This window comes from Tribolium castaneum, chromosome 10, assembly GCF_031307605.1.
Source record: "Tribolium castaneum strain GA2 chromosome 10, icTriCast1.1, whole genome shotgun sequence".
Classification (NCBI taxonomy): domain Eukaryota; kingdom Metazoa; phylum Arthropoda; class Insecta; order Coleoptera; family Tenebrionidae; genus Tribolium; species Tribolium castaneum.
The window spans coordinates 7,294,719-7,320,329 of record NC_087403.1 but is presented as its reverse complement, the minus strand read 5'-3'; the positions used below and the strand labels follow the sequence as shown (position 1 = coordinate 7,320,329).

The 25,611-nt window shown below is 38.0% G+C and overlaps 4 protein-coding genes across 7 annotated transcripts; 2 read left to right on the top strand and 2 right to left on the bottom strand.

Moving 5' to 3' along the window:
• The first annotated feature begins 806 nt into the window (after positions 1 to 806).
• On the top strand, positions 807 to 8,920 carry cv-c (crossveinless c). Of its 2 annotated transcripts, XM_008202477.3 has the most exons (11): positions 807 to 1,332; positions 3,109 to 3,213; positions 4,746 to 5,096; positions 5,145 to 5,420; positions 5,507 to 5,549; positions 5,762 to 5,833; positions 5,886 to 6,429; positions 6,479 to 6,714; positions 6,773 to 7,084; positions 7,143 to 8,049; positions 8,099 to 8,920. In XM_008202477.3, the coding sequence occupies exons 2-11, from the start codon at positions 3,160 to 3,162 to the stop codon at positions 8,211 to 8,213; spliced, it is 2,910 nt and encodes a 969-aa protein (XP_008200699.2). In that variant the 5' UTR covers positions 807 to 1,332; positions 3,109 to 3,159; the 3' UTR covers positions 8,214 to 8,920. The 2 variants fall into 2 exon arrangements, with proteins under 2 accessions (XP_008200699.2, XP_064215442.1); XM_064359372.1 differs by lacking the exons at positions 807 to 1,332; positions 3,109 to 3,213; positions 4,746 to 5,096 and adding an exon at positions 5,603 to 5,685 and having other exon boundaries at positions 5,328 to 5,420.
• A 427-nt stretch (positions 8,921 to 9,347) lies between these two features.
• Teh1 (tipE homolog 1) lies at positions 9,348 to 10,970 on the bottom strand. Its single transcript, XM_964728.4, has one exon. It carries the CDS (start codon positions 10,692 to 10,694, stop codon positions 9,900 to 9,902), a length of 795 nt encoding a protein of 264 aa, XP_969821.1. The 5' UTR covers positions 10,695 to 10,970; the 3' UTR covers positions 9,348 to 9,899.
• Positions 10,971 to 12,280: 1,310 nt separating this feature from the next.
• Positions 12,281 to 15,641, top strand: LOC658258 (eukaryotic translation initiation factor 2-alpha kinase). The gene is made up of 9 exons (XM_064359521.1): positions 12,281 to 12,622; positions 12,672 to 12,792; positions 12,838 to 13,470; positions 13,563 to 13,734; positions 13,781 to 13,922; positions 13,973 to 14,275; positions 14,324 to 14,464; positions 14,515 to 15,304; positions 15,355 to 15,641. The coding sequence occupies exons 1-9, from the start codon at positions 12,510 to 12,512 to the stop codon at positions 15,517 to 15,519; spliced, it is 2,580 nt and encodes an 859-aa protein (XP_064215591.1). The 5' UTR covers positions 12,281 to 12,509; the 3' UTR covers positions 15,520 to 15,641.
• A 32-nt stretch (positions 15,642 to 15,673) lies between these two features.
• Positions 15,674 to 25,600, bottom strand: kon (kon-tiki). 3 transcript variants are annotated; one of them, XM_008202471.3, is made up of 11 exons: positions 25,358 to 25,600; positions 24,994 to 25,300; positions 24,817 to 24,940; positions 21,972 to 23,183; positions 20,881 to 21,438; positions 19,570 to 20,832; positions 19,281 to 19,523; positions 18,542 to 19,232; positions 18,338 to 18,493; positions 16,367 to 18,286; positions 15,674 to 16,312 (listed from the first exon to the last, which is right to left on the bottom strand). In XM_008202471.3, the coding sequence occupies exons 1-11, from the start codon at positions 25,428 to 25,430 to the stop codon at positions 15,936 to 15,938; spliced, it is 6,924 nt and encodes a 2,307-aa protein (XP_008200693.2). In that variant the 5' UTR covers positions 25,431 to 25,600; the 3' UTR covers positions 15,674 to 15,935. The 3 variants fall into 3 exon arrangements, with proteins under 3 accessions (XP_008200693.2, XP_008200695.2, XP_008200694.2); XM_008202473.3 differs by lacking the exons at positions 24,817 to 24,940; positions 24,994 to 25,300; positions 25,358 to 25,600 and adding an exon at positions 21,599 to 21,643 and having other exon boundaries at positions 21,972 to 22,112; XM_008202472.3 differs by lacking the exons at positions 21,972 to 23,183; positions 24,817 to 24,940; positions 24,994 to 25,300; positions 25,358 to 25,600 and adding an exon at positions 21,599 to 21,965.
• Between the last annotated feature and the right edge of the window lie 11 nt (positions 25,601 to 25,611).

The window sequence follows — 25,611 nt, the reverse complement described above, 5'->3', positions numbered from 1 at the left end:
GCAGGAAAAACCGCATGTTTTCTGTGTATTTAATTCTGAGCAAAACCACCTGTACATGGTCTGACTCATCCATTACCTACATTCTCCAGTGATCAACTGATCATGTAGGTCTACATGGATTGCAAGACAAACCTGAAATTTGAAAGTTACTGTAAAATCGAAGAATGTAGGAGTTCGAATCTATTAAAATTTCTGGATTATTTTATCCGACCAGATGGTGGAAAATGAGTGTCAAAAATGCTTCCGGTTTATGTTATTGCGTCCTGTTTTGGTGAAGCGAACGGTTTTTGAGTCACTTAACAATAAATAAAGGCCATTATCTTGTGTCAAATATTGATGTTTATTGGGAGGATTATGCATCGTAAAGCTTTGGGCCTTTTTATGGTAGCAGGTAGAAGGTTCTTCGTTTCATACAATGGACACTAAATAGGCGACAAATAAATTGTTGAAATTCTTCTCTGAAATAAATTATAGATAGGTGAGTGTGCGTGCGTGAAATCTAATCAGAAAAATTTCATCACAATAACGGGCGAACATTGAATAAGAGTAAAAAACTTGTTCGTGCGTGAATTATTTAAATAATTGTGCGATAAAAGATGGAGGGTTTGGAGCCGCTTTTATAGAAATGCTGTTCTCTCCTTAAGTATGTGTGTTTGTGAAAACAAACGTTTTATGGTATTCGAGTTGTATACATCATTTCTGTAGAATATGCAGCTGGAATAAATTCATTCATTGTGGCTGGGAGGTTGATGGGAATACTAAAATAACTAAATAAGTTTTCAGTGTTGAATGAATGTGCCCGCTGGTGCTGGTTAAGTCGACTTTCACTTCATGTCTTAAGTGATATATTATTATGAAATTGTCAAAGATGTTTCATGTGTGTTGTAACATGAAAGTCAAAGTGCTTGAGCGTTGTTTTTAGGGAACAGGTGGTGTACATGCTGCATCTCCTGTGGCAGTCGTGGCCCACCACTGTTCTTATTCTATATATTTCACTTCAAATATTTCCATCCTGTTTCCCTTCCCAGCCTCCCACTTCAACATTCAACTTTGCCCACTTTGCCAGTTGCCACTTTTGTATTCTGTGTTTTTATTGTTAGTTGTGCGGTTGTCTGCTGGTGGTACGTCACTTGTTTGTTTAGTCAGTTAGTCGAAGATAATACAGAGTTTGGTCGGTGACGAATTCGGTTGGTGCGTAACAGCACTACGTTTAGCTTGATGGGAATGCGGTTTGTGGCTGCACTGACTCAGAATGCTCGTGTTTTTACCAGTGCCAAGTACCAAGTGCCAAAATTTACAAATCTGTGAAACCCACAAACTCCAAGACACTTAGTAAGTACGCACATGCAGCTCGCCAACGGTTCGCATTGATCATTTGTGGGTACTCTAGGTGATGTACCGCGAGATTGGCTCATTTCGCTTTTATAACTTGTTCCTGAACCGTTGTTACACAATTATGTATTTTAGATAACAACGGTTCATGTAGCTAGATGTATGCCTACTGGTTGTTTCTACATTTTTTGAAATTAATATTATATTGGTTGCTTATAAAACTTTAAATATGAAGTAAATACATAATAATATAATCGCTTTTCTGATAAGCTACTCGAGGTTAACATCATTTTTCTTCTAACTCGAAACCGCATATTTTATTCTTCTATGTATGATGACTTGACTAACACACAAAAAACACTGAATACGTGAACAAAACAAATTAAAAATAAATTATACATGTAGTCACTGTAGTATGCGAGGCTTGAGTAAATAATTAATGTAAATATTTCATTAGGTGCTCGTAAAATTTCTTGGCAAATAAAAACATCCTGAAGGATATCGTCGTCAAATGTCATTTTGAATCGCCTTATCTTAGAAACCGTTGATTGAAGGGGAAAATCAAAATTATTTTGCGTTAATTGTTTGATGAATCCACAACACAAAAATGTCCCTACTACACGGTTTTTAATTAAATGAAATAGTTTCCTGATGTTTAAACGGAAATGGTTTTGGAAAACATATTTCAAATTGCATTATTGGTTTTCTTATCAGAACTCAAACCGGAAACATATTGCTACGTACATTTTATTACCAAATCGTCAAGTATTTACCTAGTGGATAGTCGGGAGTGCAAATCGATAAATTATCGCAATACGTGCCTGTGTGTTGCATTTTGATAATACCCTTATATGTTGTGCGCATTTTGGGATTATTTTTTAATATTTTCTTTTAAAGATTAAATATGGGAAAAGTTTATACCGAAAGCCGTCTTTTATGTGTTATTATAAGAAGCTTTATTTCATAACAATAATTTTTGGTAATCGCATCGGGATGCCACATTTGTAATGTAATTGACAATAATTGCAATAACAAACAACATAGAAAATCGCTTTTATAAGATTACAAATAATTTGTTTTGACTCGGCGTGATATTGTAAACTTCACAATTTCCGGCCTATTTCCAATAAAAATAAATCGAAGCAAATTAAACAATTAAGTGTTAATAATATTGATTACACTGTTGTAACATTCGAATCCTTGACATTGATATACCAAGTACGTGTACATAATGTTATACAATTATCTGTTGTGAGATCAATTAAATGTTAAAAATGTGGCAAAAATTTTGTTGTAGCTTGTGGCAAGTACTTGGACTTTCCAATCTCATTTCGAATGTCACGTTTTTTGTATGACATTGACTTTACATAGCATTGAAATATGTGAGTTCCTCTTTTGAATAAATATTTTCTTTTATTTGTCTAATTGACCTGACGTCAAAATTGTAAATGTTTGATTATAAAAAAGGTCGATTTCTAATTCATTTTGAAACCTGTTGGAAAAGGTGCTAAATTATGTCATGGGTCTAAAATAGCAAAGCGTAATATACACAAAAAATAGCACCTCTGACTTTGTAGATATTTATTATCCGGCGTTTTTATTTAGAAAGAGTGAGAGCCTATTACGCTAATTGGGTTTACTTAGAGTGAGTGGTTGTAGGTGATATTTTTGACGATGCATTTATATTTCTGTTAGTTATTAGCATAAGCATAATTTTTAACTCTTAGCGCATACAATTGCATTGTGTCATTATTGCAATCATTTAATTTGTTCCAGGTAGAGACCATGTCTCAGAAGGTTCTTTTACTGTGGTGAGGAAAGAGGGAGATGAGCTTATATGATCCGTATCAAGAGCTAGAGCTCTATTTGGAACGTGCTAAAGTAAGTACTTAATTTTCTTAAAAATGTGTGCACTATTTGTTTACTACATACCCTTTTAATTAGCTTAAGTTTAGTAAATGTGTCATCAATTAACATTCTCTCGGAACGAAATGTCTCAGTGGGTGGATGTTACTCAAGATACGTTTCAACGTGATATCATTTATTTAATATGCATTACAATTAAGATGTTCGATAAAACTACTTTACACTAATTGTTCGTCTATGGAAAATCAACATTTTTTTCATTTCGATCGTGCTTTATTCCATTGGTAAAATACTGTAGGTCCCCCAACCCCTGAACGAAGCTTCGTTTCTTGATCAAATTTTTCCAAAACAATTTCCGTTCCTCGTCCGAATTTTTTTTGCCTCGTGTTACATAAAACGGTTCATTGTCATTTATATCGTTATCATCTCGACGCACCAAAATCCAGTGCGGTTCTTCAGCAAACAATTTACTCCTGGTATAAGTTGGGTCCTTTTTACCTCGATTAGCCCAAAACGGACCAAATTCCTCTTGTCCTGACGCCCGTTTCACACAATTGCCAATTGAACACGACACGTCGTCATCGTTTTGCTCCAGGATGAACGGCTCCTCGAACGAGAAGCGGTCGTTTCGTTTTCTTGGCTCTTCAGCCTGAAAAATTACAATTAGAACTTTGCTTAAAACACTGAGTTTTAATCACGTGTACGCCCGTTAGAGTTAGTACAAGTAGCCATTTTATCGAAACGTGCATTGTGTTTGGCCCTTAGAAATATTCTACTGACCAGGGATGGCCACTTCCTCTTAAATATACTCCTGGAGATCCTCTAGAGCTCGCAAGGTAATACGGCCTCCGGTCAGTGCGGATTAGCCAAGGGAGTATGGGAATTTATTAATGTTCTGTCACTCACAACGTCGTTGTTTCGTTTCTGATGTCCTTTTTTTAATTTTTGTTAGATTCGTAGCTTGTGCAGAATGAAAATACACAAAAGTGCTATTTAGTTGAAACTCCCTGTTTAATCCAGCTTTGTCCCATACAAGCTTAAAAAAGAATAAGACTAACAGCGCTGAGCTACAATATGAAATACTCCGTTTTTTTGTTTATTGTAGTACTTTAATTACTAATTTACGACTATTTTAAATAACGAAATGTGGTCTAAAAATCTACTATAGTAATAAACATTGAAATGTAAATGAGTCACCTACCACATCGATGAATGAAAAATAATGAAATATATGTAGCTTCATTCAGAAACGTATTAATAAAATTTTACATGTCCACAAACTTTTGTATCCATTTAGAATGACGTAACGAAGAGTTGTAGCCAAATTACACCCACATGAAATTAGCATTTTTTTGCATTCAATTGGCAATAATTTAAAAATTATAGGACCCAACCTATAAACGGCTATCTATGACTTTTTGATTAATTTCTATTTGGTTTCGTAATTTTTTTTAACATTTACTTATTTCGTAGTTTTTTTTATTGATTAAAACTGATTTTTGTTAGTAGCCAAGTTACGTAAATAAATATTTTTTTTTAATTTTTAGAACGAAATAACCCAAGTTTTTGAAAATGGAACACATGAGCCTGCAAAAAATCCAGTTCCCGAGGAGGATATTATTAAAAACGAGAATAAAACGGACTACGAGCTGGACCCTTTTCTTTTCCAATTTAACGCGACCATAAAGTCAGATTTGTCCGAATTGTTGTCAAGGTATTCGGAAAAGCAAACTGGAAATGAGGTCAATTATACCAGTGTCAATAATATAGTCAACAGTAACACCGATTACCTCAATTCTAATGTTGAAAATTTATCTATTCTAAATAAAGACAGTGATTTATGTAACCGCTATGGCGAAGAGAAAAAAACTGTTAATCAAGATTCATTGCTAGGTTCTGTGAGTCGTTGAAGAGAAGGAAAGCTTTTGGTATATTGCTGGTTTTAGATTGCTATTGGTGATTACAGTCATACAAATGTGGCAACGCAAACATCTCCTTCGCTCTCGCCAACTTCGACGAATTTAACATGGGCGTCCGAGTGTTCATCATCTCCTTGCTTAACTTGTATGTCCGACAACGATCTGATCGATGACGACTCCCATTCAGCGTCGTCTGCTGATGGCAAGGGACAACTGTCCACTTGGAGCTACAAACCGAATTGGCATCAGATCCTAAGTACGAAGTCTTCTTCAGCACCTGTTTTGAAGAAGGTGCCCATCAAGGTTAGTTAGTTGTAATCATGCGTACGCGCGCCTTTGAGCTTATTATCCACATGAGTAGTCATGCATAAATGATTCTGTATTCTCAGGTGAGCAAACAATCCCGATCACAGTCGGACCGACACCTGGCTGGTGAGTACATGCAATATGTCCATCCGTATCAAAGAATACAAGTTCTTCCGTAGTCTCAGTGTTAAAGTAAATGACAACTGGCCGGTGCGCAAGGCCGAGCAGCTATGGAGGCAGATGCGAAACCACAAAATCGCAGGTTTGTTGCTTGGCTGCTTGACTGTTTGCCTCCGGTCCCTCAGCACCACTTCTCAAATAACGCCCTTCTTTTCCAGAAATTGAAGCTGCGGAAGCATGCAAATGGTTGCGAGCGACGGGGTTTCCCCAGTATGCCCAGATGTACGAAGGTAGTCTTCTTTCACCCATTGTCTGGTACTCCTCTAAATTCTAAAATTATAGATCTCCAGTTTCCCATCGACCTTTCAACTGTTGCGCAAGATCATCCTCTTTTAGAACCTGACGTTTTGCATTCGCTCTTCCGGCGATTGCAAATTCTCAATAGCTGTGTGCATTTGCACCAGCAGAGGATCGCCCACAACACCGATGAATCGGAAGACGAATGTTGCGCCCTCAGCGACAACTGGACGTACCAGACGGACATACGAAGGTGGTCGCGGGCGTGCAAGAACCAACCTGAGCCGGAGAAGAACTCGCAAGAAAAAGACGATGTTTTTGAGCAATATACCGAGAGTCCGCGAGATAAGTTAAGGAGGGCCGGTTCGACAAAATTCAGACGGAGGAGGAGAGATGGCACTATCTTCAGCGAAGGCGGTTCACCACAACTCGACAGACTCGACTCACTCACCCACCAATTGGCTGACCTAAAAACATGCGAACTGAATCACGTCTCAGATTCCGAATGTACTCCGAAGCGCAATCAAAGGACCAAGTCATTCGATAACACAGATTCATGGTTGACCTCACAGATTTCATCAGATGACAGGTAGTGTATTTCTAGCGCGGAAGTCCGTTTGATCTTAAAATTCTATCAGAGTTTTATGGCACGCTTTGCCACAAGAAGAAGAACAATCTCCTCAAAAAACAGTCAATTTGGAAAACGGTGGTCCTTCTATGTTCAGTCTCTCATGTACACAATTACAAGTCCTCCGGAAGTTAGCGCTTTTGAAACTTACGGCACACATGGAAAAGCATTGTCCGTCGCATAGAACGGGCTGGAACTGGGATTTACCGAAATTTATCCGCAAAATGAAAACTCCCGCGTATAAAGGTGATAACTGATCAGTGTTTCTGTTTCCTACCAGATTTGAATGAATTATTTATCACAGACAGGTCAATTTTTGGCGTACCTCTCACTATCATGCTTCAAAGAACAGGTCAGTCGATTCCTCGAAATATTGAAGAGGCGCTTCAGTGGCTACATCAGAACGCGGCCGACCATGTGGGACTCTTTCGTAAATCGGGCGTCAAGTCACGTATACAAATATTAAGAAATATGGTCGATGCTACTACCGAAATACTAAATTACAATGACCAACAATCGTACGATGTTGCCGATATGATTAAGCAATACTTTCGGGAACTACCGGAAACGCTTCTCACTAACAAACTATCCGAAACATTTATTTTAATTTTTCAATGTATGTTGACAATTTCAGACAAACGAACGATTTGTTGTAATAATAAATGAATTTGTAGACGTTCCGCCCTATTTGCGCCGTGAGTCAGTACTCTGTGCTATTTTATTAATGCCAGACGAACATGTCGAAGTCCTCCAGTTTCTTTTACATTTCTTATTACAAATCGCCGAACATGCCACTACAAATCAGATGAATGAAAGCAATCTCGCTCTATGTTTCGCCCCTTCGCTCTTTCATTACTCCCAGAGTTCTTTTAAGCAAAACTTTGGCTCCCCTCATCCGAAAGAACTCGCGGAGACTAGAGCAGGCCACGATTGCTTGTTGTATTTCCTCAAGAATTACAATGCACTATTCAAGGTGCCAAAAGAATTCGTAAACCAGTGCAAAACAAGTGAGTTCAGGGAAAGCAAAGCGGTGAAATTATCCGAACTGGGGAAAAACATAGGCGGTTGGAGGGAGTATCTTCAGGAGTGTCAGATGGCGCTTTTGCGAGAAGTTAAAGAGCGAAATAGGGGTTGGATTGTTGTTTCGGGCCATAATCCGAGAGTCGAAGTATCGTACAAAAAAGTGGCCGATGGCCACCCGCTCCGCCTTTGGAAAGTTTCCGCAGAGGTTGAAGCGCCCCCCCTTGAGGTCTTACACAGGATTATACGCGAGAGGCATTTGTGGGACCCTGAGTTACACTCGGCTAAGATAGTGTCGCAAATTGACAAAAACTGCGAAGTGTTCCAATACGTCCGCCGCAAAATCGTGCCGCTGCCGAATGAGGAATATTGCGTTGTGCGGACGTGGAGGACCGATCTCCCGAAAGACAGTTGCTTGGTTATTGAGACTTCGGTTGAGCATCAGGATGCTGTCCCCATTCCCAATACTGTCAGGGGCATTGTGTTGGCTTCCCGGTACCTCATTGAACCTTGCGGCTCTGGACGCTCGAAATTATTGCATTTGTCCCGTGTTGACTCAATGTAAATACCGGACACGGTTTTTGATGCGTTTACTAATTTTATTTTTTAGGGGAAAAACACCGGAATGGTATCAAAAAAATTACGGACATATATGTGCCCTCTTTGTTGCTAATATTGTAAGTTCGTTTTACCACGTCGCTGCAGGACCAGAAAGTAAAGTATAAAACCAAAGATGTACATAATAATGTTGCTAAATCTAATTATATTTTTATATGAAGTAATCAATATTATTATATGAACATGTTGCCGTTTTACATTATTTGTTATGGACAGTAATTAAGTATCTATGTTATTTTATTTTTTACTTAATTTTTTATTTTATGAAACATTCACATTAGTTCGTTTTTCTAATCACGTTACCGGGAAAGCTATACACAAATACAGTGGTGTCATATGGTTAGTTAGGTACAGTTGTGGTGCAAGGGTTTGACGTACTATAGCTTTCAGTGTAATATATTTAACAATTTTATGTCCATTTGTGCAAGACCTACACTGGGTTCAAATCGTAGTCAAAATGAGACTGAAAATAACTTGAAAAGTTCAGTATACTTAATCATAAAAAATTGCAATAAATGCTCAGTGTAGAACCTCATATTTTAATTAAGTTACCATATTCATGTTTATTAAATATAAATATATTATTGCATATTTATCAGCTGGATGAGAACAGGCTTGTCAGTGTTTGTGCTAGTCATATAAATTGTTTTTAATCTTACTAGATAATACTTTTCCATTAATGGAGGCCAGTATTGTATTTTCCTATTGTACTTCCAGAATAACACAAACATATACTCTAATGTGATGTTTCCATTTTGCCTAAGAATATATAATTACTGAATGTTATACATGAATAAAACAGGTTCACACTAAATGGACTTTTATTTCATAAATTCGACTCCACTCATCCCGGGAGAACGATAAGAGACACTTCATCTCGTCTCAATAACGTACGCTCCTGACAGGAGTAGGGGGTGGTTGTCTATCGATTTTGTGCCAAACTGGCCATTAGACTTTATGCAAACACTTTTTGGTGTTGGTGGCACCCCCTGTTTATGTTTTTAAAGAATTCTATCCGTTCTGTTCCCATTTTGTCGAAATGGCTTTAATTACAAGTGTTCAAGGTCGTAAATTACGACCGAGCACTGCTAGTTGGCAATCCTTCTTTATTGATTAATTTCGTCGAATGGGTAAATGTTCTCGAAGTCCATTTAAAACAATTATTCACCCGTACTTCAATTAAGGCTGACGTTTTCAGTACTAGCGCTGTTTCGGATTTCGGAGGAAATGAAATACGTTCATTATTAATAAATATACTTTTATATAAAATTTAATACAAAATTAACTTCAAACCTGTAGGTAGCATCTAATACATTTTCTTGATAACAAAAGTCACACACTTTCAGTTAGGTACTACAAAAATTATAGTAAAGGTACTTATTGTAGGTATCTGTGTTTTTTATAAAAATAGTTTAATTAAAATTTACAGTTGACTATATAAAGGAGTGTATTTGAAAGCATAGTCTAACACAAACAATGTTTATATAATTTTGCATGTTAGGCAGATGTATAGATATATTTGTGGTAACTGACGTCGATGTGAAGAAACATTCGATAGCCCGTACATTTTTGATTAGGGATGATAGATGAGTAATGAGGGAAAACGCAAAGATGTAATAATAGTCTTAGGGGAGAGTAGTCAATATTAGTCTTGTTGAAGATGATAAAAGAGTAGACTTGAATGCATTTGGTTTGTATTTGAGTATAGCTGGCAAATGTGTCGGAAATGTCTCCGATATGCTGCTCTGAGATACTGTCGACTCTCCCCTGACGATAAACTGATGGGTAAAAAATTACGTAGGCCTAAATGCCACCAGGTCCGAGTGATAACTGGTGTTATGTCTCAAGTCAACCCCTATGCTAATGGAGCCGTCGCTCAAGTCGTGAATTCGTGGTCGTCTGGCGCGTTTGTGATGAGTCGTTGGATGACACCGGCAGTCGCAATGCATAACACAGAGAGCCACGGAGGTGGCCAGCGTAATCACAAAGGGCACTGCAAAATAATGGATAATAATCGCCACCTGTTCATCTCTCTCGTAGTGCGTCAAGACGACGGTGCGGTTCTCGCGCGAATGGTAGCAGGGAAAGACGGTCCCCTCGTTGCCGTAGGCCTCTGTGAAGTTGACGCAGAGGACGGTCGGCGGATACCCGCAGCCCTTGATGTTGACGAGCAGGACCGCGTCGTCGGTCTGGTTGTGTGCCTCCGAGTCGTTGTAGCTGACGTAGATATGGGTGCAGTGATATGCGTCACTGGTGCAGCCCTCGCGGCAGGAGCTCCAGGAGCAGTTGGCCAGGCCGGTGAGGTCCTCGCGCCGGGTGGTCACGCAGGTCACCGGCTCGGTGACGAAGTTGGAGGCGAGGGTGGAGATGGCGGGGTCGACGTACAGCGGCACCAGGAACAACAGGGAAGAGCCCGCCGACATGGCCATCACCGCCAAGAGGCTGGTGGAGTAGAACAGGGCCTGCTCGCGACATGATCGACCTCCGACCTGCTTGTTGGCCTTTTTGGCCGCCGCTAGTTCCTTTATTTTTCGTTTACGGAGCTCCTCTTGCTGGTCCAGGAGCAGTTCCGAGCTGCTGCTCCGCATTGTGGCGGCCACTAAGACATCACATCGCGACTTTTATCACCGGACATTATTATCGCCCAACGCAATTTTGTGGTTACGACATCTACGACGACGCCGACGCCTGGACTCACACCGGACAGACTCTGGAACACCGACGCCTGCGTCCTTTAGACGCCCTACTCCGCTTGACACTTTTATTAATCATTAATGCGAACCATGTCGTTAAATATTTTTTCACGAGCGAATTTTCAATTACGACAATATTTTACCACCCTATACGACATTACACCAGAGATTAACAACAACAAAAAACAAGTTTTTTAGAACATACTACATTTGGAAGATTTGCTTATTAAAACGTATTTTAATTTTTAATTACTATTAGCTTATCTCCAGAACCACGTTGGGAAATTGGGAGTTACACAGTTTCCCATTTCATCCAATTTAGTGCAGTTTTTGCGACACATGTTTTATTTATTCCCCGTGCGTGTGTAACAAGAATTAGTGTCCCAGGCCTAGCATATAAATAACTTAAACTTGGTTAATCTCCTAATCAATGTTCTACCCGTATATAGTAAAGCTTAATTCTCATTTCGTTTTCCGCGCTTTTTCATCCATATTTGACTCCATCAATGAAGTAGAATAATTACAAGCCACGCCTTAAACCTTAGATTATCCCAGTCCGTTGATTAGTCAAATAACAAGTAGGACAAAGAATTCTACCAATCAAAACGCAATACATTCAAATGTAAACACGAACGTGACGAATCACAAGCGAGCACTTTTGTCCATTTTTTAGCAAATGAATTGCTGGTTGTCTAGATTAAAGTATTGACAAAGAAATGATTAAAATAATTGTAAATTTTAATAATTTTACCGCGCCGAATATAAATTATAACTCAGTACAACTGGTGTTGATTTTAGCTAACATTCTACATACCTACGTAACATAGTAAGGTATTTTTTAATATCTGACATGAAATTTTGTTTTTGACCCGAGTTTTTGACATTGTGATTAATTTACCAAAAAACGCTCAATTTTATATTCAAGGAAAGCACTTCCCGTTTACCTGAATAAAATTGTAATAAAGTAACAAAATATTGTTTTGATAAGTAAATAAACACATTTATAAACGAGTATGACGTCTTTAAATACCAAAGTGATAAAAGTGGATAATGCAAATGTTTCTTCTAGAAAATTTGGATCGCAAAGTAAAACGCTTTGCGCCATCTCTAGAAAAAGAAGATAAAGTATTATCAAGAATAATGTCACAATTTTTTATCAGCAGGCGTCTAACATAACATTCCTACGATTTTGTTGTTTTAAAAAGGAATTTTAAAAATAGCTGCATTCACTATATACTTTGAACAACATTTAAAAAATTTGGCGCTCTTTTCTGATCAGACCACCATTCACAAACAAGAGAATTTCTGTTAGAAGTGAATGCTACTGTTAAAATTTGAACTAAATGGCTCAAAAAACTGTTATTAAAAGTATCTTTTACTATACTCGTCATCACTGAACAAACAAAAATTTTTTAGTGGGGCCTGGTTTGGCAATCTATAGTTTTATGAGCTCTGTGATTATGATGACCTTGGGAGTCACACCATATCGTGTCATCAAAAAACAACAGTGACATCTGAGTGACATGTACACAGTTGTTGATAGTAAATAACATTACTTTAATTATTTAACTTTGAATCAAACACGAATTTTGTTGCGTTTTACGTTAATTTTAATTAAGTTGTTGAGTTTAATGTGTTACATCACTTGACGAGCATGACTGTGATGTGTAACATGTTTTCATAACAGTGTTTAGAGATGGACATATTTCTATGTTTAAAATGCTTCTTATCAAATCAGCAATTGCTTTTTTCTTGCTGGTTTTAATTCAAGCTCAAGGGGAGTATGAGCAGCTTCCAAACTGTCTCGATAGTTTTGTGCCAGGGTAAGTTCCACTTGGTAGATTTGAAGCACATGGTAAACAAATATTTTAGCTTAGTTTTGGTAAGTACCATTGACGGAAAATTTTCGGCCCTATCTTCAGAAGGGAGTTTAAAATGGCAAGTTGATACTGATCCCGGACCTTTACTGGTGTCAAACATTCATAACCTTGAGGTAGGTAAAGAGTAATCTGCGTAAGATTCTAATGCGAAGTTCTAGCTAACAAATAGTGGAAAGTGGATTAGGATAATTCCCTCTTTAACTGGCTCATTATACAGGTTTGATGGTGCCAGTATTGATCCAATTTCAATATCGGCTGAGTCTTTATTACGATCCTCATTCAAATATTCCGATGATTTGGTTATAGCTGGCGGGCTTGAAGTTAGAACATACGGTATAGGATTCAGAACTGGCAAAGTATTTTACACTTGTTCCACTTTACACTGTATAAATACCACAAACAGTGGGCCCGAAGTTGAGGATATTTTACTTTTGGAGAGAAGTACGCAGATTGTTAGGGCAGTAGAGTCACAGTCAGGACACGAAAAATGGAACTTCAGTGTGGGCCAACACAACATCAAGTCAACACATATCAGTTGTGCTGACGCAAACCAGAACCTTTTCAACTGGAACATAACCGCCATCATACCTGAAGGTCTATTATTTGCCTCAAATTTTCAAAATGACGTTAAAACGACTTGGGAGTACCGGTTCCCATCACCTATAGTGCGTGTATGGAGATGGAACGGCCATAAAATGTCCGAAATAGACTTGTTTCAAGTCAGAAATGACAAGGAAACAACTGACACTCAAATTTCACCAGCCATATATCTCGGGATGCATAAGAAGCAGGTTGGTGTTAATTTTGCTTTGTTGTCCAAACGAATTAAAATTTTGCATACTTACGTAAGCTTTTAAACATTTTTATTTGTTTTAATTGTCAGTTGTACATCCATGAATCGTTCGCTTTGCAAAGTAAGTTGCAAGCGGTCACAGCTGTTGCACCACCGAGGACTTTGGGGAAAATACCTTGGAAACCTATTTCAGCGTCAGGGTTTTTAACCGAGGATGATTCAACAGCGATTTCGGTTCTGTACAGCTCCGAATATGTCAATGGTAATTTTTTGAGACGACTTATAGCCATCTGATACAAATCTTACAGGTCACGGATATTTCCTGTACAGCGATAAAGCAATAAAACAAAAAAATAGTGCGATTTGTGAAAACAATAATACGTTAAAATTCCCGGCCTTGAATTTTCAATCAAAAACTGATAGTCTTCGATGGTTATTTTCAATGTGGTGGTAACAGTTTCACTGGCATTGTTTCTTTTCATGGAATTGTAATATTGTAGGAAAGAAATGCTCGTCACGTTGTTAACATTTTCGCTTCTTTTCAATCTAATGTTTCGGTCATTTAGCCGCCGCCAGCACCCTAAACAAGTGATTTTCGTGGAACGTCCTGTAGAAATACCCCAGAAAGACTCTTCGTCTGACCGTACATCTGAGTCGTCTGATGGTTTCTTCACTTCGCGTTATTTGAATGATTTTGATACGATGAGATGTTTAGGAAAGGGCGGTTTTGGAGTCGTTTTTGAAGTGAAACAAAAAATTGACGAATGTCATTACGCTATCAAGCGAATTGTGTTACCTAATGAGTATGGTGGTTTTACTGCCGGTTCACATTTAAACAATAAATGTTTTAGAAAAAACAAACGCGAAGCAGTCATGAGAGAAGTCAAGGCTTTGGCAAAGTTAGAGCACCACAATATTGTCAGGTATTTTAATTCCTGGGTGGAGCAGCCCCCGCCAGGTTGGCAAGAACAGCACGATAATGATTGGATAAAGTGTGTAAAAATACCTCTGCTTTGTTCAAAATTTCTGATTACTTCTTTAGGGAAACTGGTGAATTTACAGCGGAAACAACTAATCACACTACAGCTTCGATCTCAAAAAACAAGACTGTTGATATAAAAATCGACGACGACCCGTTCTCTAGTAATTACAGTTATGCGATTAATGAAACTAGGAGTAACGATTCGTTTATTGTATTTCACAACAGTACTGATACTAAGAACGACACAACTGCTAGAACTGATACAGTGTCCTATGAGGAATCCCACACTTCGGGGGTTAATTGGCGACGGCCTAGCAGGCGGTATCACAGCTTAAATGAAATTCCTCCGAAAGATCCACCAACTTTTCTTTACATTCAAATGCAGCTTTGCCAAAGGCAGAGTTTGAAAGAATGGTTGGTGGAGAATAAAGAGCGCCCCTTTGCCGACGTGTTACAAATATTTAAACAAATCGTGTCGGCTGTTGAGTACGTGCACATGCATGGCCTAATTCATCGTGACTTGAAGCCTAGCAATATATTTTTTTCCTTGGATGGTCAAATCAAAGTGGGTGATTTTGGTTTGGTGAAAGACGAAGAGGAATCTCACGACACTTCAAGTGGCTTGAGATCACTAAAAGGGCACACGAAAGAAGTAGGAACGCGCTTGTATATGAGCCCCGAACAATTAAACGGCCAGAAATATAATTACAAGGTTGACATTTATTCGTTGGGATTAATATTTTTCGAACTGTTGGTATATTTCTCCACGGATATGGAAAGAATACAAACTATGACCAACATCAGGGATAATAAGTTTCCCAAAGATTTTACTGAACAATATTCAGACGAGGTATCTAGTTTTGTTGTTTGTTGACCAATGACCAATGTTTTTTGTTTCAGTATCAGTTACTTACTTTGATGCTTTGTCAGCTACCTGAAAAAAGACTTACAACGTTCGGGGTGCGGGTGAGGCCGCCATTGAACTGCTGTGATAACTACGATAAAACATACGATTTTGAGTTGCCAAAGTCGAGTCGAACCATCGGTTTGGCAAGCTCAAAATAGTCTTGTGATACATTGGCCTTTAATGGAATTGATTTGAATGATGTGCAGTGCGTTTAATTTTACTTTATACATTCCACTTGTAACATATTAATTTATAATTGAATAAATCTTTTTTTTGAAAATGTTTTTAGAATTGGGTGGGCAAAGAATGACATTCAAAATAAGATAATATTTATTCAAACATAGCAAAAAGTAAAAATGAGTACCTGTACCTACCTACAATACCGTAGCAATGAAACAATGCAATTGGTTCACTCTAAGCCTATATTGTATATAAAAATAATAACAAAAACTCTATCTAGTGAATCCGTAAGTAAGAAATAAAATAAAAGTTCCGTAAAAAATGTTTCGTAATTTTTGTATAAATACACCACAGACCTATACACTGATAGGTTATGAAAAGTCGGGTTAAAATGTTAAACCCAATACTGGTTCCTACGCAGCATAATGTTTTTAGAGGGACACGTTGGGTCTGATGCTTCGCAACTACTCCAGTCATCTGAATGTTGCTCATCCACACCGTAGGGGTAACACGCATGCGATTCAAGCTCACTTCTACTGAGTGGAGTTACTTTACACTGTGGCAGTGCTGTGGGTAGCGGTGGGGTGAATCCATCTAAATGGTGCTGCTTTAGGGGCGAAGGTGACGCCAATAACCGGTCAGGAGGTCTCGGTAGGGGTATAGGTTGCAAACACTCTTCTTCTTTCTTCAATTCTTCAGCTTCTAACGAGCGACATTTAATGACAACGATTACAGCAACTCCGAGTATAATCACACCAGCAACCATACTCACTGAAACAGTCAAATTTAAACTGAGCCTCTCGTAGCGATTGATTTTACACGTACCAATGAGGAAATAGTCTCGGGTCATGTTAGGACTCGCAAAATGCAAGCCGCCTTCATGCCCGGCTGGGTCACTGGGCCCAGCTAAAGTCGAGTGGATTTCATTACTAATCGACGACTTAATGTCTAACTTTAATTCACCAACCGCTGGTTGGAAAATACTAGCGGCGAGTAGGAAAATTAAACGTTCCTGTAGGCCGTTCCAAGGTAGTTCGATATTTTTCACATATAAATATATTAAACCACTTTGTACTTCGTCATGACTAAACGACGTTATCACTGTATTTAAAACATGGCGCTTTTCGCCTGAACTTCTTATTACTTTTTTCACTTGGATACAAGTCGGTAAATGTATGACAGTATATCGAGGATTGCTATTGGTTAATTTCGCTAAAGGTGTAGCATCAAGAACACTTAATGTAAGTCGGTTGTACTCCCCAGTTATGACTGTGAAGTTTCGTATCTGCATCAATGGCTGTACTTTTATTGTTACATCAACTTCGTTTCCTACTGAAGTATTGCCGGAAATAATCTCGCCGATGACTTTAAATGTGTCATTAGCGGCGGTCATGTCAGTTTGTAAGTACATAACGTAGTCATTTTTTAAGTCATTTTGGGTGAACACCAGAGAGGGCGCATCCTGGACGTAGAGCACCCCACGTTTCGGCTCACGCTTCACCGTATACCGAATTTTATATTGATTTGCATTCGTTTCAATAAAAAACTGTTTTTCAGATAGGAACATAACATCTGAGCCTTGCTGCAAATACACAGGTAATCCCGCTGAGATATTTATCTGTATCGGCAAGACGATTATATTAAACAACTTAAATTCAGGCCGGAACGATTCATCCCAAACTCGAAAATGAAACGAATCGACCAAAACCGAACTATTGTGTATATAAACCAACAATTTATTATCAATATCGGCTTGAGTGAAATAAGTCACAGGAACTCTATCCGGCAACAACACTAATCTCCCTTGATGCGGCCCAGAAATTATATCATACTTGATCTTCGAGGGCGGAGTATCCGCGTCTTCAGTCGCCAGTTCCGTTCTAGTGATCGTATGGTTCTCTCCTTGCACCACTGTCAAACTTGGGGCCGGTGTAACCAAATTAAACGGTTGGTCATTAATCGGATTAATACTAATAGGCACTGTTATATTACACAAAATGACATAACCGGGAATCAGATACAAAGAAAAGTGGATATTATCCCCAAGTGAGTCCGAATGGTCATGTTCGTAATACACCTGACCCGACTCCAACTGCTGTTGCGTGAAGGTGCTGATGTTGTGATTATGCTGGAGGAAGATCACCCCATGTTGGGGAACACTAGCCGAAGCGTGAATAATCGGCGAACGAATCCCGGCATGGTTCTCAAGGAAGGTAATCACTCGGGATAAATTCAGCGGAACGGTGGTAATCCCCCCTTCATTAACCGTGATCTTCGGAATGGTCACATAAGCGTCCAAACCACCGGAAGAAACGGATATGTCGATTTTCAAAGTCTGGTTGTGCAAACTGCGCGCGAGATGGGCCTTGACGTTAAAAACGAACGAATCGTTGGCGTACAAATCGGAAAATTGGTGCGTGTGCTCGTAGAACACTTTGCTGTCGTTCAAGTCATGTTGGGTGAAAGTTGAGACGACTTTGTAAATCCCTGGCGTTTCCGCCGATTCCATCATGAGACGGCCGAGGGTTGGAGGTGTGACAACATCGTATGTAACAACTCGAGTCGGGTCTGAGATTGTTGTGAGCAGATGTGACGACGTGATGTATTTTCGTTGTAATGGGAAAATGTGGAGCGACCTACAGTGCATTTGTAACTGAACCGGTTTTGTTTTTATGTGAAATGTATATTGTTCAGTTGTGTGTAATCCATCACTTATATTAAACGTAAATTTTGCCTCGCGTCCATCTGGAACCACTCAAATCAGTCACATTTCAAAAAAAAAATAATAAAACAAACCTTGGTTTTTAAACACGATCATTCCTAGGTTGATGAGTTCTTGGGTGAAATGATTGACTGAATTTGCCAAGTCTGACTTAAGCGCCAGGCTGCCCCACCAACTGTTTATAACTTGATATTTTAAAGTATCACCTGGTTTATCGTTGTCTATTGCAGCTGTAAGTTATTTATTAAAATAAACGAATTTATTTGTCATGCACTCACCCAACATTGAGTTTGTTATTGCTTCTACGCCACCTTCCCACATTACGAGTCCTGTATTATTGACTAGCTTCGGTTTTTGGTCATTGACCGGTAACACATTGACGTTGAGTGTCACCGGATTGCTTCTCTTCTGGTTAACAACTGCAGTTAATTTGATTTCATCAACAAGATTCTCTGAACCGTCGTGAGCGTAACTTATGCTGCCCCCGAGTAATTTTTTGTGAGAGAATTTGTTCAATTTATTGCACCTTTTGTCGATTTGGATACAACCGTGACGAGCGTCTTGTAAAATCGCATATTGTAAATACTGTACTTGCGATTTGCTTTTGTAATAATCAGTCAATATAAAAAGATGTGAGGTAGATAACGTGGTAACGCCACCTTCGTTTACTGTTACATTGTTACTCCCTAAATAGATTTGTTCGGGGATAATTTCGATTCGTAAAGTAACGTCGTTTTGCCAAACCATTCCGTTTGTTACATTAAAAACGATTTTATCCCGAGTTTGATTCGCAGCTGATTGGATGTATAAAATCCGATTCTCATTTATCAAATCCTGAGTAAAATAGTATACATTGCTGGGTTCGTAGTCAGAGCGTTTTGAATCAGGTATTGTACTTATATAACCGTTTTCAGGTGGTTGCGTTATGTAGTAATAAATTGCGGAAGGTGGTACGTTTATTTGTGATATCTAGAAAAAAAATGTAAAACTTCCAAAACAACGGAGTAAGAGAGACACCTCTAAAATATTTTTGGTGATAATTGCACTAGTTGATTCTTCAACTATTAACTTATTAACACTTTTGATTTCAAGTGGTTCCCAATAAGTGGACGGTAGTATCAAAACACCCAATTGAGCAACATTAACGGCATCTTTACACCTAACTGTCAACTCGATTTCATCTGCGTCAGAATTAGAAACCTCATTGATGTAACTAACCCGACCCGAGACAACATCGGCTTGAGTAAAATTATATAATGACTAAAAAAACACAAAAAATTGGTGAACAAGTGGGTTAGTTTTTTACCTTTAAATTATTAGTATTGACTAGTCTTCCCGAAGTCGGTTGAGACGTAACTTCAAAAATGACATCAATATCGGAGGCAAAAACATTTGTAGCGTAGGATAAACTCTCTTCAGTAACAACTGCCAAGCTGCTCTGTTGCACAATCAATTTCTTCTTGTGGTGTACATGGATGAAGGGTGCCGAAGCTTGGACTTCTAATATTCCATTGACATGAAACTTGCCATCAGTCACCCATAGTCTGACTTTGGCATATTCGGGCCCTTTGTGTCGAAATAAAATTCGGTTATTGTCGATATCACTCTGTGAGAATTCTTTAATTTTAAGTGTTCGATTCCCGACGTAATAAAAATTCCCATTCGGTGATTCCCTACATGTGTAAATAATTTGCGCAGGTGTCGTGTCTAAGTCAGCGTCTGAATATTTCAAGTCATTCCCTGTCACAATGCGTTCTCCACCGACAACGACATGGAACACTTTATCGATCGCCCTGACAGGACTGTTATCGTTTTTGAGATTTATTTCGATTTTAAATTCGCCGACGTATTGGAAGTTCTGCTCGTTTGAGGAAAGCGCACTGAAAAGAAACCCATCGTGGCGAGTTTCAGATCCGTCGTGTTTATAATAAACTTGTCTCGACTTGAGTTCCTTCGAAGTGAAAAAATCGCTATCGTTGCGCTCATTTTGCGAACTTATTTGTAAAACACCAAATTGGGGTTTTTGGGTAATGTTGAACACGAGTTCGGTCACAATTGACGATTTAATATTTAAATGTGTTAAATCAATCGTCTCGCTTGCTCCCTCGTCCACAATTAGTGGTTTCGAATGGAAGATGACTTTCAACGAGACTTCATCAAGCGGCTTGTAAATGATGTTAAAATTGTGGGTCAGATTTTTGCAACCTGGAGATAAGACAATAAATTGAAAACTATCGTTAACATAAGAGTAGGGCTTCTGGTGGAACTTGTATTTTATATTTTGGGACTGGATGTCTTCTTGGGTAAATGTGTCACAAGATCGTAATTTATACTTCGACATCGAAGAAAAAAGATAGCCGTAGCGGGGAGGTGACGTTATGACGTAGTGTATCGAAGTTGGTAATGTCTTAATCGGTTGTGTATGAAAGGACAAATATTCAGATGACAAAGTTGCTTCCCAAGTCTCGTTCAAAAATAACAACGACTTAGTATTCACATTTGTTAAGGAACATTTAACAAAAGTTAGTCGAAACGTGTATACAGACGATTTATCTAAAGTTAGTTTGAACTGAAAAGGAAATCACACGTAACTCTAATTACACAAGAAATAATTTACCTGAAATTCGTCAAACTCGGGCTTTGATGTCGTATGCCTGTATCTTACTCGATGCTGTTTCAAATCAATGTTGGTAAAAATTTCGGATGATTCCCAAACGTTCATATTTTTTTCAACTTCTATGACGCCATAAGACGGTTTTTTGACAACATGAAATTGGATTTTATGGTCCACCCCCATAACATTTGACGTAAAGCTCAAATTAAAAGGCGTGATTATTGCTGAAGTTTGGTGTAAAACAATCAAGCCGGTGTTGTTTTCCAACCGCCAATATTGCGGCGAAACAGAAACGCGGATTTTAGTCACGGGGCTTGTTTCAATCCCGTCTGAGACTTGCAACGAAATAAACGAATCATTTTGTGAATTGCTATGATGTACGAACATAATTTTCTTTTCTTCGATTTCTTTTTGACTAAACGAATTGATTTTGGTTCCTTCTTTGTTCCTGTGCTCGAAATGCCCAATGTCTGATTTAATTATGTTGTAAATGATTTGCTCGGGGGGACTATCTGGATCTTTCACTTTGAAAAGATCCGAATCTATTGGTTTTTTCGTGCCCTAGAAGTACGACCCGATCACATGTATAATCGCCGATGAGTAAAGTGAGTCCATGCAAAATAAATTTACACTAAACTACTAATTAGTAATTAAAATTGATTGCGGATTAGTTTAGTGTACATTTGATTCGGTGTAAAAAATGTTATGGTTCACTACTCACCATTTCAACTACAAACATTTCATGCCGAAATTACAGCACATTCATCTTAAACAAAAAAACTCAAATAAAAAGTTAAATCGTAGCCATACTTATTGCCAGCATTGAGTCAGGGTAATTGCAACTCAATCCTGTCTGCTGCATTAAAACAAAAGAGCGTTATAAGAGTTGTTAGGTGCCGAGATAAGGAATCCACTAAAAAATAACTAATTGATTGGACTCCGTCACAGTACCAGATGATCAAAAAACGCATCATATTTTTTGATCATTTATCTATGTTATTGACATTCCAAACAAAAATTAAGACATTGGTTACGTCATTTTTGAGCAACCAATCGTTCGAAAAATGCCATGCTATAAATTTGCGTCAAATTACCTGTACGATACGTAAAACTGTAGATTCAGAAGCACTCAATAGCGGAAGATCATTGACCGGGACTATATTTGCAGATAAACTAAATCTAAATCTACCCTGTAAATATCCTGGCAAAATAAAGGATTTATCTGGCGAGAATTCCACTTCGAGGACTACAATATCTTGATAAAACTCCGAGCCATCATGTATGTAATGGACCTTATCTTTTAAAATATCGGCAAGTGAAAATGATTTTTTCTCATGAGGCCACGTATCGATAGTTCCGTGCATCGGTCCTTCAACTATATAAAAATTAATCCCAGAATCTTTGATCCCGAATTTTTGATAATCAAGTATCATGTATAAATTATTCGTGGTAACTATGGCACTCTGGCCTTCTAGAACACTCAAAGGTTCAACTGAGAGTAGTTCTAAATCTGTGGCAAGACTATTGTGTGAGAAGACTTTGTATCCTTCAGTAAAATTGTGTTTAACGCAAAATTCCTCTTGACAGTGGCACTGGAATGAGTCGAGACCCTTCTGGACGCAAACGCTGCCGTCTTTGCACGGGTTTTGTCCACAAGGGTAGTGCCATACGCACCCTGACAGCAACCCTTCGCTCACGGTGACATCTGACAGTCCGACTTTCACGTCAGATATAATAATGTGTTTCAGGCAGCCTTTAAAGGTTGCATCGCAATATTTGCAGCCCTTGGACATAGCGCGCGAGCGTTTGCTCACTTCCAGGCCACCGATGTACACGTTTTCGCTTAATTGGAAGCCGTGTCCGTGGCCGTTCTTCTCGTTTTTCATTTTTCCATCTACACTAATTTCGATGAGCGTTGGACTAATATGTACATGTACCTTATGCCAATGTCCATCAGCAATGTACTCGTTATTTACAATTTCTGTATTTGTTGATTCGCTTTTGATTATACATCGAATATTACTTTTCCATATTTCGATAAGGAAAAAGTCGAATTTTGTACCCCGTCCTATGTTATAAAACAAAATACTTTGAGTCGTTTTTGTCTTAATATCGAATTGGATTTTGATTTCTTTCGAGTAAAAATTTCGTGACAGCAACATGAATGCGTCATCTTCTACAAAACTAATTGGTTGCTCGAATGTGGCTTCGAATTCGCTCGCACAGTTCCAAGTTATTCGTTGAACAATTGATTGCAGTTGACGAAGCCTTGCTTGTTCAAGGACCATTACGCCGTTATAGCTTAACTAAAAGGGAAAATTTTCAAATTTAGGATTTATTCCATTTCGAGCACTCGACGGAACGAATTAGGGTCACTAGGTTTTATTATGTTTACAAGCTATTTTATGTGCAGACGAATGAAAATTTTACTTCAAAAACTCAATATACATTTTGTATTCAGAAGAAATGTTTTATTATTAAATTTTACACACTTGACCCAAAATGTAGGAATTGTGATGATTCGCACAAAAACCTATTTTCTGCTTGGCAGTCTCGATAATAGCTTATTTCTGCTATTATTTAGCGTTAACACCCAATCTTTTAATAGAGTAAAGGCGTGACAACTGAAGTATCGAATTTCTAATGGTTTTCAACCCTAAATCGTTTTTACGCCACTGCTCTTAAGTTATCTCAACTCCGAGTGGGTAGGAAGTTATAAATAGCGAAGAATATTTTTTCAGAAACCAAAATAAATGAGTCACTTGCAATTTGGAGGGGACATAAATTGGATTATTCTATTTAAATAAAACAATTATTTAACACAATTAACTTTTTACCACTTGACATGCATGAATAAAATTTTAATCGTTTTTTATTTATACAAACAATCGGTATCTTCATATAAAATGACAATGAAACTGAACATTTGTTACGCGTAGTTCATTAGTTGACGTGGTTTTACATTCAAAGAAGATTTAATAAGTAGAGAACGGATTTAGGAAACTTTTTCGTCAAAAAATTAAATTATTTCAAAAACTAAGAATCGACCATTTTATTGTCATCTAGGACGAAATCCTCGTATCTCATTTGTCGCAGGAATGAATAATTGACCAATAAAAACATCAAAATCACCTCCTACTTGTTTATCTGGTGCACAAAAAACTGCAAGACGATTGAAGCGCTTGTCATTGGATATGGGAGGGATATTGCACTCCCAACCGTAAAACAGACCAATCCTAAGGCGATTAAAACTGAACATAAGTTGTTTCGATTATTTTGTAAATGTCGGTCAAATCATCTGGAATTTCGCTGTTTTCTAAGAAAATTTCAAGTATTCTTTTACATATGAGTTCAAAAATCGTGGACAAATTGTGAATCGATTTATTTTTGGTAAAGATTGATTCTCGCAATTATTTCGTGTTCAAACACAGACATTTCGCAGATTTTTTAGCAAAAACTCAATTGTTTATTACAAAAAAAATATATCCTAAATTACCAGATTTTAATACTTAATTTCTGTTTTTGTACCTAAAATCTAAAAATACATCACTTCCATAATGTTATTTTCTGTATGAAATAGTGGAACCTTCTGGCTGACAATTTGTCAGTAGGGTCCACAGATTACCTATTATTTTGTTTATTTCCTATATCTCTATAATGACTTTTGCAGCGTATGAATACAATTTTACTGATTGACTGAATGGATGACAATCAAAAGCGTTTGTTTATGACTAGATTGCCTCTTTGAACGCAGATTTAATGACGGCAAAAAATCACAAATTGTGCGATTGTAATTATATCAATCAGGATGGGAAAACGAGGTTCATTTTCTTGAAAAAATTATATTTCTTCTTCAATGTGAGAAGAGCTTCGGCTTGTAAACGGGGATATTTACGAGGGTTATAATTAGCTCATTTATGCGTTACTTGTTTTATTTACCTCTGATAAACATCCTCTAAAATTGTCAAGATGTCCAAAAAAAATTTCCGAGAAGTTCCCATGACCGCCAATAAAGAGGCCATAGTGGATATTTAATTCAAAAAATTGTCCAGGAAGTTGTTTCCTGAGACAAATTGCATGTTATTCGCTGATTTGTTAGTAAATGGAGAGACTTACTGTACAAGTGGTGCCTTGTCAACTTGCATTGACAAATTAGCTTCCCTCCTGGTGATTGTAACCTCATGCCATTTGAAGTCATTTAGTTTGAAATTGTGTTGGGATAGGAGCTCTGATTCGCCGGCTCCTAGGTTAATGTTAATTTTAATTCTGCCGTTTTCTAATCTAACAATGCAGTAGTCAGTAGTGCCTGCCACTAGGAGTATTAAGGCATTGGGTAGAAGAGTCCGAAACCGAAAATGCACATCTGTGGAACTCTTGGCTTCTTGGAATGGCAATGAGATATGACTGCTACCGTAGAATGACGCTGAAATAAGAAGAAATGCTCGTCCACACACAAAAATAAACATTTCATCTTGCATACCTTGATCGACGCAGATACACAAGTGGAACACGAAACTGGGCAGCAACCATAACATAAATAACTTACACTCCATGACAATATCGTTTGTTTATGTCATATTATTTGATATTTTAGCTACACAACGCGTCAAAAAAAAATCAAACATATGAACTGGCTTTTGACAAAACGTTCCCACTCCATCATTTTCCGACGTGTTCGCGCGACTATCAAACCACACAACATAGAGAATAAGCATAGAATAAGAGAGACGAACA

Bases quoted from the DNA above. Each gene is read 5' to 3' on its own strand.
- LOC658258 (XM_064359521.1), top strand. From the start codon at position 12,510: ATGTTTAAAATGCTTCTTATCAAATCAGCAATTGCTTTTTTCTTGCTG. The intron at 14,465-14,514 runs GTGTGTAAAAAT...TTACTTCTTTAG, and splicing joins CACGATAATGATTGGATAAA to GGAAACTGGTGAATTTACAG. The intron at 15,305-15,354 runs GTATCTAGTTTT...TTTTTGTTTCAG, and splicing joins CTGAACAATATTCAGACGAG to TATCAGTTACTTACTTTGAT.
- cv-c (XM_008202477.3), top strand. From the start codon at position 3,160: ATGAGCTTATATGATCCGTATCAAGAGCTAGAGCTCTATTTGGAACGT. The intron at 5,097-5,144 runs GTGAGTCGTTGA...TGCTGGTTTTAG, and splicing joins AAGATTCATTGCTAGGTTCT to ATTGCTATTGGTGATTACAG. The intron at 6,430-6,478 runs GTAGTGTATTTC...AAATTCTATCAG, and splicing joins CAGATTTCATCAGATGACAG to AGTTTTATGGCACGCTTTGC.
- kon (XM_008202471.3), bottom strand. From the start codon at position 25,430: ATGGAGTGTAAGTTATTTATGTTATGGTTGCTGCCCAGTTTCGTGTTC. The intron at 25,301-25,357 runs GTATGCAAGATG...TTCTTATTTCAG, and splicing joins GTGTATCTGCGTCGATCAAG to CGTCATTCTACGGTAGCAGT. The intron at 19,233-19,280 runs GTGTCTCTCTTA...TTTTTTTTCTAG, and splicing joins TCACCAAAAATATTTTAGAG to ATATCACAAATAAACGTACC.
- Teh1 (XM_964728.4), bottom strand. From the start codon at position 10,694: ATGCGGAGCAGCAGCTCGGAACTGCTCCTGGACCAGCAAGAGGAGCTC.